Source organism: Perognathus longimembris, chromosome 2, assembly GCF_023159225.1.
Source record: "Perognathus longimembris pacificus isolate PPM17 chromosome 2, ASM2315922v1, whole genome shotgun sequence".
In the NCBI taxonomy this organism is placed as follows: Eukaryota; Metazoa; Chordata; class Mammalia; order Rodentia; family Heteromyidae; genus Perognathus; species Perognathus longimembris.
Genome location: NC_063162.1, coordinates 101,131,055 through 101,150,186, shown reverse-complemented (window position 1 = coordinate 101,150,186; position 19,132 = coordinate 101,131,055). Strand labels below are relative to the sequence as shown.

The 19,132-nt window shown below is 35.1% G+C and overlaps 1 protein-coding gene and 1 non-coding gene across 2 annotated transcripts in view; both read left to right on the top strand.

Moving 5' to 3' along the window:
• LOC125346889 (B-cell receptor-associated protein 29) overlaps positions 1 to 19,132 on the top strand; it is a 36,186-nt gene that overhangs the window by 2,814 nt on the left and 14,240 nt on the right. Inside the window, exons 3-6 of the mRNA XM_048339810.1 lie at positions 234 to 334; positions 5,005 to 5,155; positions 5,752 to 5,887; positions 11,000 to 11,108. Coding sequence (XP_048195767.1) covers positions 234 to 334; positions 5,005 to 5,155; positions 5,752 to 5,887; positions 11,000 to 11,108 — 497 coding nt within the window. The remainder of the gene's footprint in view (positions 1 to 233; positions 335 to 5,004; positions 5,156 to 5,751; positions 5,888 to 10,999; positions 11,109 to 19,132) is intronic.
• LOC125347479 lies at positions 14,680 to 14,799 on the top strand. The gene has a single exon (XR_007210245.1). It is a non-coding gene; the product is annotated as a small nucleolar RNA U109 (small nucleolar RNA).

Here is a 19,132-nt window from a genome sequence, read left to right as displayed (position 1 = left end):
AAAAACTCATGGGAAGCTTATCTCCAAAAAGTCAGAAATGAGGTGTGACTCAAGTGGTAGAGCCCCAGTAGTTGCACAGTTTCTCAAATTTTCAGTGGTCACAGTATGTTACTTTAATATTTAGAAGCTACTTCAAAGCCTACCTTTGATTTTAGTTTGTAGCTTTCTTTATATATATATATATACACATATATACATATATATGTATATCTAATGTATCTATTACTTTACAGATGGCAGAAGATTTTTTCATTTAGTGTCTGGGGTAAAATTGCAACTTTTTGGAATAAAGCTTTCCTTACCATTATTGTCCTATTGATTGTTCTGTTTCTAGGTAAGTAATGGAATCTTCTTTGAATACTTTTTTTAATGAATTCCTTGTTTTTTCTTAAGTTGATGTTATTGATACAGTTGATTTTATATAAAGTTACTATTATATAGTACAAATATTGATATTGTATGCATACTTGATACTATATTCAGGAGCCTAAATTTCATTGATGTACAGTGATTTCTAAACTCTTTTAGATTATTCTTAGGTTTAATGCAATAGTGCATAGACTACTTTTCAGAGTTACCCAGGATTACCTTTGTTATAATAACATCTTAGGCATTCAAGAACTTAGCTGTTAAGGGAGTAAAGGAGTAGAACCTTAAACTTTCAAAAAGATTCTTGGAGCCAAGTGTTTGCTATTGCCTCATGCCTATCATCTTTGCTACTCGGGAGGTTGAGGTCTAAGAATCAGGGTTCAAAGCTAGCCCAGGCAGTCAAGTCTTATCTCCAATGAACTACCCACCGAAGAACAAAAGTGGCACTGTGGCTCAAGTTGTAAAGCACTAGCCTGTGAACAAAAAGAACCACAAGGACAGCACCCAGGCCCTGAGTTCAAGCTCCAAGACAGCACAAAAATATTAATAAAAGGAGTCTTGGAATTACTGCAAAAAATTGAATATGACATGATAGTTAAAAAAAACTAGGAAGTTTTTGTTAACTTCATTTATGATAATAGTATGTTGTCTAGAAGCCTACAGTCTTAGGAGGTGAATGTTTGTTTATTATAGGTAAGGGCCTGGGCACTGTCCCTAAGCATTTTTGCTCAAGACTAGCATTTGAGGCACAGTGCCATGTCCAGTTTTCTGGTGGTAATTGGAGATAAGAATCTTGGGGACTTTTCTGCTAGAGCTGGCTTTGAACTGCAATCCTCAAATCTCAGCCTCCTGAGTAGCTAGGATTACAGGCATGAGCCACCATTGCCCAGCTAAAACTCTACTGGAGCATCCCCTTGCTTGTTGGTTCACATACTGTCTGTGCAATAGTTGCAACTATTAAGCTGCAACTCAATCATTGTAACTACCATTTATTCTTCTGGTTAGCCAGCACCTTTTATAGAAATAAAAATATATCCTTAGTCTGAGGAAATGAATGCTGACATAGTATCACATTTTTTTCAACTTAACTCTCAACTGTTTTTTATTTTGTTTTTGTTTTTGCCAGTCTTGGACTCAGGGCCTTGGACTCAGGGCCTTGGACTCAGGGTCTGGGCCCTGTCCCTGAGATTCTTTTGCTCAAAGCTAGCTCTCTACCACTTGAGCCACAGCATCACTTGTGGCTTTTTCTGTTTATGTGGTACTGAGGAATTGAACCCAGGACTTCATGCATGCAAGGCAAGCACTCTACCACTAAGCCACATTCCCAGCCCCTCTCAACTGGTTCTTATTTTATTTTATATTTTTGGTTGTGGACCTTGAATTCTAGGCCTGGGCTCTGTCCCTGAGCTCTTCAGCGCAAGATTAGAATTCTACCACTTTGAGCCACAGTGCCACTTCCTGTTTTCTGGTGGTTTATTGGAGATAAGAGTCTCACAGACTTTCTTGCCTGGGCTAGCTTTGAACAGCAATCCTCGGATCTCCGCCTCCCGAGTAGCTAGGATTATAGGCATGAGCTCCCAGTGCCGGCTTCAAGACAAATATGGCAAATTGTTTTGAATTTTAATTTTATCTAGATGATATAGATGTTAATCAGACTGATTGAGCACCCTTAGCTGAAAATAACAAATCCAAAATCTTCCAAAATTGAAAAAAAAAAATTGAGGGGCTGGGATTATGGCCTAGTGGCAAATATGGCCTAGTGCTTGCCTCATAAACATGAAGCCCTGGGTTCAATTTCCCAGCACCACATATATAGAAATGGCCAGAAGTGGCGCTGTGACTCAAGTGGCAAAGTGCTAGCCTTGAGCCAAAAGAAGCCAGGGACAGTGCTCAGGCCCTGAGTCCAAGGCCCAGGACTGGGGGAAAAAAAAAAAAATTGAGCTTAGCACAGTGGCACAGTCCACACCTTTACCTTATATGACAGTTTGAAATCAAGCAAGCATATAAAAATCATAATTTCCAGGTGTTGGTGGCTCATACCTGTAATCCTAGCTACTCAGGAGGTTGAGATCTGAGGATCATGGTTAGAAGCCAGTCGGTGCAGGAAAGTCTGTGAGACTCATATCTCCAATAAATCACAGAAAAAGCCAGAAATGGCACAGTGGCTCAAATGATAGAGTGCTAACCTTGAGCAAAAAAGAGCCCAGGAACAGCACTAAGCCCTAAGTTCTAGCCCTATGACTGACAAAAACAAACAAAAACACATACTTGTGTAATCCTAGCCACTGAGGAGCTGAGATCTGAAGAATATGATTCAAAGCCAGCCAGGGCAGAAAGTCTGTGAGTTTCTTATCTCCAGTTAACCTCCACAAAGCTGGTGGTGAAACTGAGGCTCAAGTGGTATAGCAGTAGTCTTGAGGAAAAGAGCTCAGAGACAACAAGGACCTAAGTTCAAGCCCTAGGACTAGCACACACACACACACACACAGAAGAGAAAAACTGCCTCAAGATTAACTTCACACTGTACATGTTAGGTATATATGAAAAATAAATTAATTTCTTGTTTCTATTTGAGTCTCTTTTCATGGAGTGGACACTCAGCCTGCAGCAGCATATCTGAAATTTTTGTGGTACCCATTATTTTATAAAAAGTGGAGATTTGTGATTGTCAAAACAAAACTTCTGTGGGCCTTCATAATCTCCCATTCATTTAGAAGTACCTTAGCTCAGAGAAACTTGTCTGAGATAAGATAGCTACTTTTCAAGTGTCACTTTCTGACACTTTAACTTGGATACAAGTGACAAAGTCATATTTTTCCTCAGAATTCCCTGGAAATTGTTGTATTGTAGCTTAAGTAGGTTTTACTGGTAACCAACCTTAAGCATAACCACAGTATTTAACCTTGTTTTATGAAAAAATACTTCATGTTCCAAGTACCAGCTCCTTTACGAAACTAAGATCTACTGTGACAGGGATAATTGTATGAGGTTGCAAATGGTTTTGTCCTGGGGCCAAAATGTCAATATTTACCTTATGATAAGTTATTATTCATTGAATCTCCAGCCACATAAGCATAATGAACCAGTGAAGAAATAAAGGAAACAGGTCCTTACTCAAGCGCAAACTAGCTAAAAGGCCTTTGGCATGGTATTTCATTCCTGTCAGATTTATTCAACTATGGAATAGAGGGAGAAGTGGAAATAAACCTCAGCAGCTTCAGATAGTTCTAGAAGAACATTTTGAACTTCTCTAAAATTTTCACTAGAATGTCTAATGAATATTTTCTTAAAACAGAGATGAATCTTCTAAACGTAATGCAGAGTGAAGGAAACAGATCCAAAGGCCACATAGAATATCATCTGTTTATATAAAATATCTAGAATAGGCAAATGTGCATTGAGAAAATAGATTGGTGCTTGTCAGCAGCTGGGGGGGAAGGGACACATAAACATTTTTGGCGAAATGTGGGGATATGAATACATCTTGGGAGTAATTATCAGTAACACACTGATTTATATCTTAGTAAAGCTATTATAAGGAATAAAGCTAAAGTGGTCTTAATTTTTTAACTAGAATCTCTTCCTTTCACATGAAAAAGAACCCTGAAGAATGTCAGTGGCCACAGGAAAAAAGCAATCTAACCGCTTCTGTCTCCACTAGCTTTTAAAACATGTCCTTTTCTATGACATATAAGAACCCAGTGACTAAGAATGCACTGGAAATAAGATGAGTTCTATTTTCCACTGCAAAGAAATAGTCTCTAGATCTGGAACTTATCAGAATTAAAATTATCAAAGGAGCAGCTATCTGCATATTTCCAATAGCAGGTGCTATCCACTTGCCAGTTTGGAAAGTGTATGTCTTCATAGATCAAATCTCACCTTAACAAATCTCTACCAGTGGTAGAGATTCGATGTTATAAAATGTTTCTAAAATCACAATTATTTAAAGTAATAGTTGATGTTATAAAAATGTTAGTACTATAAGAGAAATAGAAGTCTCTTGGATTAATTGTAATGAGATTATATATGTTATTATCAATAAGTTGAGTTTTAGTCACTCTTAGGAATAGAAAGATTAAAACATACTAGTTTTGCAGAATAGCAAGAGGTGACAGTTCCATGATGGTGAGTCCTAGATGTGTGGTTAAAAATTTAAAAAACATGCTACAGTAATTCATAATGGGCTGCTGCTATCCATTTATAAAGTACCTGGTTTGAACATGATCACCTCTCAGGTTCTAAAAAGTAAAAGACAAAAGAAAGCCCCTACCTAAATTCCATTAGCCCATTATTCATAAATTTAGCAAATGCTTCTTAAATCTGCTTTTCATTTTTAATAATTTTATATTCTTAAAAACTAAAAGTAAGCCATGTGCTGGTGGCTCACGCCTGTAATCCTAGCTGCTCAGGAGGTTGAGATCTGAGGATAGCAGTTCAAAGCCAGCCTGGGAAGAAAAGTCTGGGAGATGCTTATCTCCAATTAGCCAGTAAAAATCTTGGAGTGTAGTTGTGGCTCAAGTGGTAGAGTGCTACCCTTGAGCAAAAAGTTCAGGGATGGTGGTCAGGCCCTGAGTTCACACTACAGGACCTACACAAACAAAAAACGTAATGTTTTCTATGTTTCTGTGATAGATGCTGTGAGAGAAGTAAGGAAATATTCCACTACTCATGCCTTGGAGAAGAGTACAACCAACAGACCTGGTGCCTATGAGCATTCACAGATGAAACTTTTTAGGTCCCAAAGGAATCTTTATATCTCTGGATTTTCATTATTTTTTTGGCTGTAAGTAAAAGGAAAATAAGATCAAAATTTTAAGGTACTATTTAGGATTATGTTTTCTGCATCTTCTTATTTACATCTTCATTGCTCAGATGACCTACTCAAATAATAAATACTTAGTTTGTAGGTCTGCTAGGCCAGGCCAGAGCCTTGAATCCTCCTGTGTGTACAATATTTTCCTCCCCAACTCAGTGTGGCTACTCATTTGTTCATTCTTATAGACTTTTATATTATACTTCACTCCCCCCCACTTTGGGGTCTTAAGTAGATTTATATATACATATATGTATGTATTTATATGTGGGTATATGAATGTATATACATGTACACATATATATACACACATATTGCAATTTTTTAACAGACAAAACTACTCTATTGCTGCAACTACAAATGACTGGCTAAAACAATACAAATTTATTAACTTTCATTTTGGTAGGTTAGGGTCACTGTCATTGGGGATGTTTTTCTTTAGCGCATCAGAAAGAATATTGACTAATCATTCAGAATCATTCATGTTACATCAATATAAATCTCCATAAAGTTATAGTTCCTCAAGATTACTCTAGTTCTGAATTATAATGAACCTTTTTTTTTAGAGTGTTGAGACGTCTGGTTACACTTATTACTCAGCTGGCAAAAGAACTATCGAACAAAAGCGTGCTTAAAACTCAAGCAGAAAATACTAACAAGGCTGCCAAACGGTTCATGGAAGAGAATGAAAAACTAAAATGGGTATCTATTTTTTGTGTGTGTGATTGTATAAATGTTAATGGTTTTCCAAAGGAGTGGCATAGTGTTTTTCAGCATCAAAACATTTTACTTGTAATCCTAGCATTAGGGAGACTGAGGCAGTCAGATCCACAAATTCAAGGCTATCTTAAATTACATAGTGAGTTTCAGACTTGTCTAGGATACAGCGACATAATCTCAATAAATTAAATGCCAACATTTGCATAATTTATTAGCAGAAAGTGGGTATACATAATGATATTGTCTATGAAATGACTGTTTCAAAAGTATTTTTCCAATTCTTTTCATACTTTCCATCCATAGTAATTTAATGCTATTTGACCTATTCCCTATGACTGAAGGAGAAACTGTGGTAGAAATAGGAAGTTCAATTCCTTTAGTACCATTAAGTGTATCTCATAACCAAAAATAAATCTTTGTATTTCTCTGTTCTTTTCTTTCTTTCATGTAACATATGATTGGCTTATATGGGAAATAGGGAGACGTTTTTAGTGCTACATTGACAGTTACACAGATTTAAAGTCTTTAATTTGGTGATGCTGAATCTTTGAGAATCCTATATTTACCTTGCTATTCGGGTAGAGAATGCATTTTCCCTATTAACTAAAGGGATGGAAATATTAAAGACACACAATTATATTAGTTTTTTATTTAAAATTTAGGACCCAGATCTCATAGTTTCATTGTTTTCCATTCATTTTAATTCACTAATCTGCCTCAAGAAGTAAAATTTCTTGAAGAAAATACCCTAAAATAATGCAGTAAAATTATTTGTTACCAATTAAATGCTAACAGTTATTATATTTTGGAATAAGAGAAAAACTATTTTGAGGCCAGCAAGTATATTGAAATGCTTAGCTAAGTCCTAAAGCCCAACCTCCTATACAAAAAAATTTACCGCCTTTCATTGATTTGAGATTTTCATTTGTTTCTTTGTCTCATCTTCTGGTACTCTGGTTTAAGCTAAAAGCCTTACATTTGCTAGGCAAGTGCTATGCCATTTGAGTGATGCTTCCCATCCCTTTTTTATCTTGCTGATTTTTGACCCAACTACCTAGACTACAATCCTATTTATACTTTCCACCTTAGCTGGAGTCTATAACACTCAGGTTTTCTGTTGAGGTGAGAATCTCTCAAATACCCGCCTTCCAAGCTGGCCAATCATCCCAGTCTCAGCTTCACATGTAGCTGGGATGCCAGGCACATGCCTCCATGCCCAGCTTTTATTGGTTGCGGTGAGGGTGAGGGGTGTCTCATGAACTTTCTGCCTGAGGCTGGCCTCAAACTAATTTTCCCAAGTAGCTAGGATTACAGGTATCAGCAATTGTATCAGGCTGGTTTTTCTGTGTTGTTGTTGTTGTGTGTTTGTAGTGAGTTTGTCATTAACAAAAGTGTTGACTTTGGAACCCCCATATGCTAGGCAAACACTCTACCACTGAACCACACTCCCTTATGTACCTTTCATCAATTATAAATAAGGTGTCTCATAAGTAGTTACAATAGAAGGCTTCTCAAACTTTTTAAATAAAGCAAAACTGATCGCAAGATGTGAATTATGGTATACTACCATTATCTACCAAGTCTAAGTCTGCATTTTACTTTTTATGATATTTATGCTATAACAAAAAAAACGTAAACAACACTCTTTTCATAAAACAGAATTCCACTCTTTCTTTGAGTACATTTTTAGCAGTGTCTCTTATGGACACTTTCAGAATATAAAAATCAGCTTATTTTGTATTGCCTTGTTCTATTTTGAAAAGGTATTGATCCATTAATGTCTTCTTAGTATCCTCTTATGGGAATTATAGTTCTTAGGAAACAAGATGATGATATGTTCTGTATTCAAAAACAAGTATAAGTCACCTTTGTTTTGGGGGGAATGTTTCAGCAATACAGTCAACTTCATTTTTTACCTTAATGTTATTTGCTTCTGTTTACATTCTTCGACCTAAGTCTACAAAGGTAAAAACAAAACTATAGTCCTCAAACCTCTGACTACTGCATATTGATTGAAGCAAAAGTACACAGATTTTAAAAAAATATTTATGTATCCAAATTATGCACATCATCTTAGAGTAATTAAGAATTATAATTGCTCTTAGAATAGTGCTTCTTTTCGGTTGTTTTCCTCTTATTCAGCTATTAGAAATTAGAAGAGATTTTCAGTTTTTGATACTAGCATCTTTTTCACATACAGCACTATTAATGTACTTAAACTAGTTAAGTCCTTCAAAAAAAATCACCTTCAAAGCAGTTTTGAGATTTTTCTTTTGGAATTTTTTGCAGGCACAGTTAGTCTTGCTAGGATTTATTTTACATTCACTGATTTCCTTGACCTTCTACTTTTTGGGGAGGAGAGGTTGTTTTGTTTTCCTTGGATTTAATATTTTCCTTTTGAATATATGTGACTCAGTCATTGGTCCTAAAACCATCAAATTTGTCACAGATATGCTGAGCTAAAGCCATTACACATTGCAAAGAATTTGTAAACTGAACATAAATACTGTCAGTGTTCAGAGTATAACTAAGTGGCCAACCTACAAATGAGAATTGTCAAGAATGACTTCCGGTCAACCATAGTGAATACTCTCATAATCTTCAGCACTTGGGAGACAGAGGCAAAAGGATCATTAGCTTGAGATCAGTCTGGGCTGATGGGACCTTGTCTCAAAATAAGGAAAAAGAATGTGTGTGTGTGTGTGTGTGTGTGTGTGTGTGTGTGTGTGTGTGTGTTTCAATTTCAAGCTACTTCATGTGTGGGCTTTGAAGTATTAGCTAAAGAAAAATAAAATTACCAAAATATATAGTAGAAAGTACCTTCATTGTTCTGCAATCCAGGAGACTTGGATGCCAGTTCCAGAGCCACTAGTAATTAGCAAAGTGACCTAGGGCAAGTTACCTCATATGTTCTGAGCTTCAAGGTTCCTTGCTTATAAACAATAGTTAACACTGTGCCAGGTATTGCTTCAAATGCTATATATGAAGGAAGGTATTACCTCTTAATTCTCACAAAAATCCCATGAGGTTTGTATTATCTTCATTTTATAGATGAGATAACAGAGGCACAGAAAGGTCAATAATTTTCACAAACACAGTGACAAAAAATTCAAACCTAAGTAGCCTGACTCTAGAATCTACACGTAACCACATTGTTTTGTTATGCTGTCTGATAAAATGACTCCTTTCTGTTCTGATGCTCAAATTAGAGAAATAATTATAAAAGTCCTTTTGTAAGTCAAATTCTCAATATGTAGCCCAGGCTAGTCTTGATCTCATGATCATCCTTACTCAGCTTCCCTTATGATAGGATTGCAGTTATGTGCTACCATGACCATCTAACTTTAATTTAGCCTTAAAGTGAGTGTGCAGCTTTACTTCTCACTGACTTTCTCATCACATAAAGATGAGATAGGATGGGTGAGACAGTAAACACTTGTGTACTCAGAGCTGAAACCTAGTGAGTTTCAGATTCCAGGGCACTTACTCTTTCTCCAGCATGAAGTTACACATAATGAATTTGGACAAATTTACAGGTGCAGTAATGAAAGCTTATTCACAATACTGACACAAATCCAACTTTTCCACGTCAGTGGCACAATCATTCAAGCAGTCACTGTAAATATTCTGGGATCTCAGTGGTTCTCCAATTTGGGTAATCACTAGAGACTAAATGAACTGAATTCACTGCATCAACAGCTAGAGTTGTTTTGAACTTGAAGTAAACAACAAATTAAAAATGGCTTGGAAATTTTTTTTTCTGCTCCTTATAATAAAATACTTAATTTCAAAAGGCCTGAGGCTTTCTACTTCAGAATCAACTTCAACCTTCCTGTTTTCTAAAGACTGTCTCTGGAGAGACTCTCTCCATATTTATACATATATATGTATAATGAACATATTTAGCTATTTTTCTGAGCTGCCTAGTTTGTTATGCTCTTGTCTTAACCTTTCTACTAGAACAAGACTGGTTTCTTAAGATCAGAAAAATAAAAATTATGTTTCTATTACATTTTTATCTCTAATATTACCTTGCATATAAGATATCTAGATATTTATTTTCACTAGAACTTTTGTGAGTTTTGTCTATTAAATACATCAATTTACATTTGAAAATGAACCACAAACAATGATATTCTTCTCTGATGTCAGTCTGTTTAAAATTCTTCCCAGTGGCTCTTTTACCTGATAGTGGAAGCTATCACTATCAAGTTGCTGCCACTGTATTTTGTTTACTGACCTATGTCAATGGGCACATATTTTTGTCTTGGTTTTACTATTCAGATTTTAATTCTTGCTTAGAAAAGATAAACTACAAGCATTTTTAGAACTATAATATATTTTAAAAGATTGTATTGTAAAGGGTGATTTGTATTGAAATTAATTTGGAAGCTGTTCAATAAAAATTAAATAGAATTTTCCAACACTAAAGTGGCCCTGTCATTTTTCACTTACCCGTATTGATTGTGATATTCTTCCAAATTTGTCGGTATAAAAGCAGTCCGATACCAGGTGCTGGTGGTTCATCCCTGTAATTCTAGCTACTAAAAAGGCTGAGATTCAGAGTATCTCAAACCCAGCTCAGACAGAGAAGTCCACAAAACTCTTGCCTTCAAAATGACAAGCAAAAAGTCAGACTTGGCTCAACTGTCATAGTACCACAGTACCATAAGCAACCAGGCTAAGTCCAAACCTTAGTGACAAGAAAAACAGTCTGAGTAGATTGTTCTGCTATCAAACAATGGTTTTCAATTAATATGAGCATCAGAACTATTTTACTTTCTTTAAATTTATATTACATAGGTAATTGAGAAAAATAGCCACATTATACCTAAATAATTTTGAAAACATAGTTTTTATTGTAGCCTAGTCAAAAATACTTTTTTTATTATAGAGATACCATTCATAGTAGATATTTTTGGATTGTTTGCCGAGCATTAAGTTTCTGTTAGCAAAAGTACCTTGTAGAAAGTTGTAAATATTGAAAAGAACAAAGCAATAAAGACCAATATTGTTGGATAATTAGGCTACTTCGTGTAAGATTATCCAGGTACTGTAATTTAAGCTTACTTCTTCCTCTAACTCTTGTGATAGATTTTGAAAAGCCAGGATAAGGATGGAGGACACATTTTGGAAGCTGAAAATAAAAAACTAGTAGAAGACCAAGAAAAACTGAGAACCGAACTAAAGAAGACCTCAGATGGTAACTTTGTATGCATGAGAAAGAGTGGAAATACTAGCATATTTTTCTGCTGTTGCACTTCACTGTTTTACCTTAAACAAAACTAATGCCTGAATGTCCTTTGGCCAGTGTACTCAGAATGACCTATTTATAAATACCTGCTCAAATGTGAAGATAAAGCATTGTTGCAGCCAAGAGAAACATGTTCTGTTATACAGAAAAACATGTAGGTGTTTCAGATCTGTGTTGTAAACACAAATGTTCTTGCCTTAGCAAAAGAGCTATGTTCCTGAAAAGTGGCTTATAAACATATTTTTGTAAAATGAGTCACATTTTTCCATCCTCTATTAACTCTTTTTGTAGAATTATTACAAGAGAACAAATTTTGTTAGAAGAGAGAATATTGCTTTTCTTAAACCTTGATATTTCATACCTACTAGATAAAAAAGGAAGTTTTCCTTAAGAAGGAATAGCAATCTGGAATATCAGCTGGGAATTTCAGGTTCATTTCCTGTGGGTTCAAAATGGGGTATCCAGGGCTGGGGATATGGCCTAGTGGCAAGAGTGCTTGCCTCATATACATGAGGCCCTGGGTTCAATTCCCCAGCACCACATATACAGAAAACGGCCAGAAGCGGCGCTGTGGCTCAAGTGGCAGAGTGCTAGCCTTGAGCAAAACGAAGCCAGGGACAGTGCTCAGGCCCTGAGTCCAAGCCCCAGGACTGGCCAAAAAAAAAAAAAAAAGAAAGAAAGAAAAAGAAATGGGGTATCCAAGTATGTATTTAATGTGTCCATAAATATGTATTTTTAAAAAAATCTAATATTATTAACTTCATAGTCGAAAAAGTATCATTTGCAGCTGTATAATGTAGTAGATAACCTAAATCCAAAGTCATTTGAGAAAGCAAGTCTATATGGCTTCACCTCCAACAGTTTTGCATTTATAGGGACAAAAATGACTTCATGTTTGCCAGATAGTAGGGGCTCTGTTAGCCAATCAAGATTAGGGTAATTGGAGTTAAAGTAATGATCATTGTTAGACTTTCTCCAATTTCAAATTTAACAGTACTTAAGAAATTCTCAGAAAGATCTTGTAGATTTGGAAATTGAGTAAGAAACTATGGTTCATATACATACAAAAATCATGTTTTACCCTTGATTTTTTTCAATCTAATAGGTGAAATATTTTTTTCTTAAAGTATGTTAGTAAAATAAAAATGTAAATACAAAGGTTTGTTTAAGCTGATTACACCCAAATTAATTTGAAGGTGAAAGAGAAAATACTCATTTTCTGAATCAAGGTCATACCATGTACCATTTGCAAAAAATGTAGGTCTCCCTTAAGTAGTTCTCAGAATAATACCTTATAATAAAACTTGCTATTAAAGAGTAGTTATTTATTTACATTGTTTGGAGAGAATTTACCTCATCAAGATATATTGGAATCTGAAATATACACTAATTCCATGTGCTAATCTGTAAGCAAAAATCTATATGAAGATATTTCCTGTGATCAGAAATTCTTTAGTCACTTTCTTATTTTTTCCCTTAAAGCTAAAAGATGTAATTTAGAGGCCGTAAAATAAATTACCCTTTGAGAGAAAGTAGTATGTTGTATGATTGGTAGAGTATATTCCCAAATTGAAGACTTTGTTGTAGTTACTACTTTGTTCTGTAATTTCAAAAAATTTAGACATGAATAAGAAATTCTAACATTTATATACAGTTGAATTGAGTAGTCCCCTATCCTCTGCTTACTTCTACTTTCTGAGGGGAAAGCATGGTTCTTTTTTTTTTAACCCTACATGAAACATTGGTACTTTTAGTGAATGCATGGAACTATTTCAAAAAGCTTTTAATTAGTAATAAAAAAGTGTTTCACATTTTTTTATCATTACCACGGGTCTCTTTTTTTACATTTTAAACAATTGGTACAAAAATTAATGACAGCAATAAGCTGAATGCCATGCTATAATTGTCTTAGCCAAAGTCAATTTACTTTCTTCATTTGCCCTGAAAATTTCCAACTCTTGAGATATTTTGAGCTTTAATTTCCTAAGTCTGACATACAAATAAAATTCCAGTATTACATGAGAATTTATTTGAAGGACAAATTGAATGTTTGGAGAAAATAGACTCTTTGATGATATAGGCATAGTGTTTATAATCTGATAACAAGAGATACCAGCTCCAGTGTTTGAAATACAGACTGTGCAACTACTTTGAGAGGGAATCAGTGTTGAGGTAAAAGCAAACTACCTGTTTGAATATGTTTTGTTTGGATCCTGCAAGATGTGAAATAATTTATGAGTACATTTCATTTAACCGGTTATTTTTAGATAAATTTTAATGACCTTGAGAAGCTCACAGCTTCTATTTCAAAAAAAGGTATCTCTTTAGCTATATTCTTTTGACTTTTACCAGAAAATTTTATGAAGACAAGAACTAACAAATTATATCAAGAAATAGTGTAGATGAACTAATAGTGTAAATTTAGCAGTACAATGCTTTGTACATAGTACCACTCAAAATATATATATACATTCGCTGATTTCTAGAAATCGAATGTCCTAAGGTGACAATACAAAAACAATTTCAAAAAGATTTTTTAGACTTAAAAATTGAGTAAAAAGCAGTTAAGTACTATTTATATTTTATACATGCAAAAAGGATATTTTCCTTATGAATTTTTTTACCCTGGATTTTTTTCTTTGATCTAAGTGAAATAATTTCTCTCTAGTACGTTAGTAGGAATAAAGTATAAAGGTTTATTGAAGTTGATACTAGCCCCAAATTAGAAAAATAATGTTCTTAAAGCAGTTATTAGCAGGGCACCATTAGGTCATTCCTGTAATCAACCCTAGGTACTCAGGAGGCTGAGATCTGAGGATCATGGTTCAGAGCCAGCCCAAGCAGGAAAGTCCATGATACTGTTCTCTTAGAATAAGCCAGAAGTGGACCTGTGGCTCAAGGGGTAGAGTGTTACCCTTGAGCACAAAGAAAAAGCTCAAGTACAGCACTCAGGTCCTGAGTTCAAGCCCCAGGACCAGTCCCCCTCCCCCAAAAGAAAGCTATTAAAAACACTGCAGTAGTAGCAAATTCTTCATTAGCTGGTGAGCTCAGGTTTTGACCAGTTAGTAAGCTAGTCCTGTGTGCTAATATAGTAATATCACTCAGAGGTCCAAAAGAGTGCAAACGTACCCCAGAGCTCCTAATTTATACTCTGGACTAGGCAAGGTAGAAAGACCTGATCTGGCATTTTAATAATTCATTTCACAATAAGTTTGATATCCCATTGTGTGTAGTAATTGGAAAAGGCACTGCCATGAAAAATATCTTCCTAATCTTGATGGAATTTTCAAAGTTCCCTGGGTTTTATAAAAGAAATAGGACTTTTATGTTATGGAAAACCTTCTATTCAAGGACATTGACTTCAAATGACCCCTCCAGGATAACAACTTGTACTTGTTCGAACTAGACACTTTACCTATACTAGAGAAAATGTACACCATAACTAAAGAAAAGGTACACCATTCAAGCATTGCATGCAGATAAGCACTGATAAGACTAGATGAGGCTTATAGTGATTGAACTGCATGTAGAAATGTCTGCTCCTCACTCTTACAGGGACAGAAACTTGCTGTATTTAAAAAGAAATTTTTAGAGCTGCCCATCTTAAAAGTTGTATAACTGTTATATATTTGCTACTAAAAGGAAAAAGTGATCAAGGCAAACTCCTTGACCTTGAGTTTTTCCTTTCTTCTTCCTTTTGTCAGCAATTTTTAAAGTTTTCAAATAGTTTATTCATTGAGAAATCATCTAACATGGAGCATAATTAACTTTACTTAAAATTTTATCTATATTAAGGAGAAAGCAAACATTAGTATTTTCCTAAACAAAGCATATATAAACAACACAAACTACATAGATCTGTTATATGTGTTTAAACTATTGACAGCATATAAAAGACATTTGAACCAGGAAACATTATATTCCCCTATTTAAAATACTGTTAATCCAATTAACACTATGACTTATCTTGAAAAGAACTAAAGTTTTCTTTTGCAGAATACCTTAACTACTCTCCAAGGTTGTTAGAGTTTATAAAAGATCACTTTTGATTTCCAGTAATAAATACACTAAAACTAAGGTACTTTTCAAGAGAAACTGAATATCAAAACAAGATGGAAAAGTACATAGGGATCAGTACCTTATGAGTCTTAGACTAAGGTAAAAGCTTTAGTTTTTCCATTTCCTTACATTTTCATAGTCTTCTAAAGATAATTTCTGAAATATTTCTGAAAGGCTAGTAGTAAATTCTTGTTGGCATGAATTCAGTTATCTTTACCTGAAGTTACATCAAAGTTACTAGCTTACTTAAAAATTTTTAATACTTGGAAACAGGCACTTATGTGCCTGGGCCAGTGGCTCAGGCCTGTAATTCTAGCTACACAAGACACTGAGATCTGAGGATCAAACTTTGAAGCTACCCCAGGCAGAAAAGTTTATGAGGCTTAATCCCTTATTAGCCAGCCAAAAAGCTGAAGTAGAAATGTGGCTCAAATGGTAGAACTGAATGGAAAAAGCCAAGTGAGAGTACAAGCTGAGTTAAAAGCCCCAGTACTGGCTTATACATGTAAACATGCACACACACACACATACACACGTCATAAGTTTTCATAAACTTTCATTCTTTGAATAAGAAAAACCAGTTGGGTTTTCTCCTTGTCTTGATTACATTTCTGGAGATTTCTGGGGGGGTTGGCATATCCTTCCTTTTGTAAACTGAACAATAAAAATAGTAACGGAGAATAGTAATAGTAAATGGCTGGGAGTATGGTTCAGTAAGGAGCACTTGCCAATTTTCAGCAGCACAGGAAAAATGAGCATATGTTATTTTGGATATGATAGTAGACAATATGTACTTCATAGTATATTTTTAAAGCAAAATCTGTGACCAACCTCTTCAGTTAGGTAAATAGAAGAATATTTGTTATTTCACTGGTATATTGTCTCTACTTGTGGTTGATGTTATTGTCAAGCCAGAAAAAAAGGTCTTGCTTCCTATGTGTCTATTTTCCTGTGAAAAATATGTAATATTACTTGACCTATTTTGTTCTTTATTATATTCCCTTTCAGCTCTGAAGTTTTTTCTTTCCTGTAAGACTTTTATCCATTCCCAGTGCCTGTAATTGTTTGAAACTGTCTCTCAGTGACTAGAGAAATAGCTACAGGAAAGAGGATAACTTAAGACAAAAATGCAAGGATATCTATGTACAGTTGATAAAAATCAGCTAGCAGAACTAATGACTTTCCTGAAGAAGAGCTTTTATAATCTCAGCAAAGGACCACTAAAGCAAGAGAATGTATATCTAGTGATTATTTTATGAAGAGTTTGTAGTTTCAACAGGTGGATTGAACACGCATAATACCTACAGAAAATAACTAGGTTTTATTTTCTCCTCTGTATGGTATACAAGTTTAAAAAAAAAAAAAGAAAGAAAAAAGGAAACTAGGCACTGGATCACTCAAGAGGCTGAGATCTAAGGTTCAAAACCAGCCTGGGCAAGGAAGTCTGTGAGACTCTCATCTCCAACTAACTACCAGAAAACCAGAAGTGGCATTATGGTTCAAAGTGGTAGGACACTAGCCTTGAGCAGAAAAGCTCTTTGGCCCTGAGTTCAAGCCCTTGGACAAAAGAAAAGTAGAGAATGTTAACTAAAGCATTGTCCCAAGGGAATAAAGATGTAGACAAGTACAATTCTCTAAATATATTAATAGTATTAGATTAGCAGAAAAATAAGTAAATGAGATATGTGTGTGTATGTGTTTTGTTTTGGTTTTTTTTGACAGTTCTGGGGCTTGGACTAAGGGCCAGAGCACTGTCCCTAGCTTCTTTGTTTTTGGGGGCTTTTCTGTTTGGTTGGGTTTTGTCTTTGTTTTTGTTTTTTGTTTTTTGTTTTTTGCTCAAGGCTAGCACTCTACCACTTGAGCCACAGCTCCTCTTCTAGTTTTTTTTCTATATATGTGTGGCTGAGGAATCGAACCCAGGGCTTCATGCATGCGAGGCAAGCACTCTACCACTTGACCACATTCCCAGCCCCTGAATGATATTTCTTTTGTGAGTGAGAGAAGTGAAGCATATGGAAGACAAATCTGTTAATTGATCCATTACTCTAGGAAGCAATGAATAATTGAGCTCCCTTAAAAAAAATTCACAGAGGATAACTGATTTGAGTTTAGCTTGACATTATTTACCAGTATTTTATTCCTACCTAGATATCTGTGTTCATTAGAGGCAGTCATAGCAAATATTTTTATGATACATCAGATTATAGCAGGGTTATTTTTTATTGCCAAGCAAAGTACATAAATTTAGAGAGAGGAAAAAAAAAACTGTGGAGGGGCTGGGAATGTGGCTTAGTGGTAGAGTGCTTGCCTAGCATACATGAAACCCTAGGATTCCTCAGCACCACATAAACAGAAAAAGCTGGAAGTGGCACTGTGGTCAAGATGTAGAGGGCTAGCATTGAGGAGAAAAAAAAAACTGGATAAAGAAAAAGCTACAACAGACTATTGATACATAATGATTACCTTTAGCATGTACAATATATACAATAAGTAACATTTTCTGGTTCTTAACTAACATTCTTTCTTTTTCTTTTTTTAATACTAAAGTTTGAATTCAGGACCTTACATTTGCTACTGCTGAGCCATATACCTCCAGCCTTCATTTGTGCTGGTTATTTTTTTTCCCCACCTAGGAACATACCTAGACCACGATCCTTCAGTGTTTCCCTTCTATCATAGCTGGGATGACAGATGCATGCCACCCCACACAGCTTCTTCCATTGAATAGAGCCTCTATCATCCTGATCTCAGCCTCCTCCCACATAGCTAGGATTACAGACAGGCACGAGCCACTGGCACCCAGCTTAGAATTTTGTTTCTAGAATAAATTTATTTCATTTATAGAAGAAAAAAATTACTCTCCTGTAAATGTTCCAGTGATCTGAGATAGCAGGTTTTCTGGCTTCAAATTACCTAATTAATGTTATTTCCAACTTGGAGGATAGACCTAAATACTAGAAGGGGTTTACGTTAGAAGGCACCAGGTAATATTGATTAACTCTTATTGACCTTTTTTTCCTTTTTTGGCAGCAGTGTTCTTTTCAATAAAATAAAGAAATAGATTAGTTAGCATTTGTACCTTAATTTTTTTTGTTTGATTGGATAGTTGGTTGGTTTTTGTTTTCTCTTTTTGCAGAACTATGGCTTGAACTCAGGACCTCATGCTTGCTAGAATACACTGATTTATTTTTATATTCTGTTACATAGCTTTAAAAATGGTTATTACCCAAAAAAATGACCATGGGGAATTATTTTCATTGTTTACTTTTTGACCCTTAAATTGAATTTTTTTTAATGAGAGAAAACTCTTCATAGTACTTTCTCATGCTTCTAAACTCAAGTTGAGTAGTTAACTCAAATTCAGTTAATTAGATAATGTTCTTCAGTTCAGAAAAATATTTCATGTAGACATTAAGACAGGACCTGACATGTTTTATCCACCTGTGTGTAAATCTTTAATGTTTAATTCTCTTAGGTGGGGCATTAGAGGATGAACATGTCAGTAAACCCAACTACTTCTCATTAGTGTTAGACTGGGTTTTGTTTAGAACATCTGTTGGATCCATTGATTCGGAATAATAAAACCTAATAGGAGAGGAGAAATTATTTCAGAAAATAAATCATCATATTTATATAATTATTAGTATTGTTAGGAAAACAAATGATGAGACTAGATCTCTAGCTCTTCCCCTTGCTGAGAGCCTTTGTGGAGGTTTTTAATACAAAAGAAGTCACTGTGGTGCTATATTTAAAAATAAAAAAAACAATACAGCCAGGCGCTGGTGGCTTACACCTGTAATCCTAGCTACTCAAGAGGCTGAGATCTGAGGATCTCAGTTCAAAGCCAGCCCAGGCAGGAAAGTCCATGAAACTTATCTCCAATTAACCACCAGAAAACCAGAAGTGGCACTGTG